The 1,115-nt window shown below is 43.9% G+C and overlaps 1 protein-coding gene across 1 annotated transcript in view; it reads left to right on the plus strand.

Annotated features, from left to right (window-relative positions):
• LOC106817480 overlaps positions 1–1,115 on the plus strand; it is an 8,505-nt gene that overhangs the window by 2,309 nt on the left and 5,081 nt on the right. The window contains exons 4-5 of the mRNA XM_014822145.1: positions 112–285; positions 464–589. Coding sequence (XP_014677631.1) covers positions 112–285; positions 464–589 — 300 coding nt within the window. The remainder of the gene's footprint in view (positions 1–111; positions 286–463; positions 590–1,115) is intronic.

A 1,115-nucleotide genomic window follows, 5' to 3' on the forward strand; every position in this document is an offset into this window, starting at 1 on the left:
TTCGGCAACGCTTCTCTAGTATCCCGTCTACAGCTTGTCCTTACCAGCTTGCACTGCCAAAGGAGGCAACATCGTGTAATCTTGGACAACCTATATATTTCGGTTTTGCAGCTGCTGTCAGGAAGAAGCTCGATGAAGAACTGAAGTTGAAGATTAAGAGGCTTAAAAAATTTGACGGCCAGCACATTGTGGTTCTCAAGTTTGAAGCATATTTGCTGAATGACGATGGCTCGACCGGTCCCCAGCTGTGCAGTCCTGTCTTTTCTAGTGAGGTAATCAACCAAAGTAAGTGCGAATGACGTTCCTGCTACGTATCTCCATGTGGTCGCATTCATAGGCAAAATGGGTTTACTTGAGTGGCTTCTGTAATAAAATGCATTATTACTAAAACGTTTATTGGTGACGACAAATTGTGATCATGTTCACTATCATTCACCGTAGCAACTCTTTATTTCTCGTCTAGGATCAACCCAGAATGGAGAATTGAGGATATCTAAGATTGGCAAGTCATCAGAATCTTGCAAAGGTGGTCACAGCAGAGAGAAAGATAATGAAATGCTAATGTTCACTAGTAAAGTAAAGAGAGGAGGTAAAAATTGTATAGGTTTACTTGTCGAATGTGTGTCACCTGTAATATCTAAAAATGTGTAAGTGCAAGCTGCACCACAGTATTGCAACGACACGGTAGGCCAATAAGCCATATCGGAAAATCCCCGCCATCATATTGCGATCAGATAAGAGGGGTGATAAGTTGCCTATATATAACATAGTTAGGATAGTACTAGTCTAGGTTTTTAGCTCATCTGACATAGTCAGATGCAGCTTGTAGAATCGCATGAGTGTGCATCTGTCCGGCCGTGCGGCCGTGCGTCCGTGCGTGCGTCAATAGTTGGGCACAAATCTTAACCGCTTGACGTATGGTCACGATATTCGGGACGTCAGGGGGGATCGTCAAAACGAGTTGGGATGTCGAAGCTGGGCGTCAAAGGTCAAAGGTCAATAGGTGTAAAAGAAGGAGGAACATTCCCTCCTTAACTTAAGGTATAGGGAGGAAATGCAGAATTGCGGCACAAATCTAAACGGCTCGACCTAGGCTTGTGATAGTCGGTGTATAG

Source organism: Priapulus caudatus, unplaced genomic scaffold, assembly GCF_000485595.1.
Source record: "Priapulus caudatus unplaced genomic scaffold, Priapulus_caudatus-5.0.1 Scaffold1741, whole genome shotgun sequence".
NCBI lineage: Eukaryota > Metazoa > Priapulida > Priapulimorpha > Priapulimorphida > Priapulidae > Priapulus > Priapulus caudatus.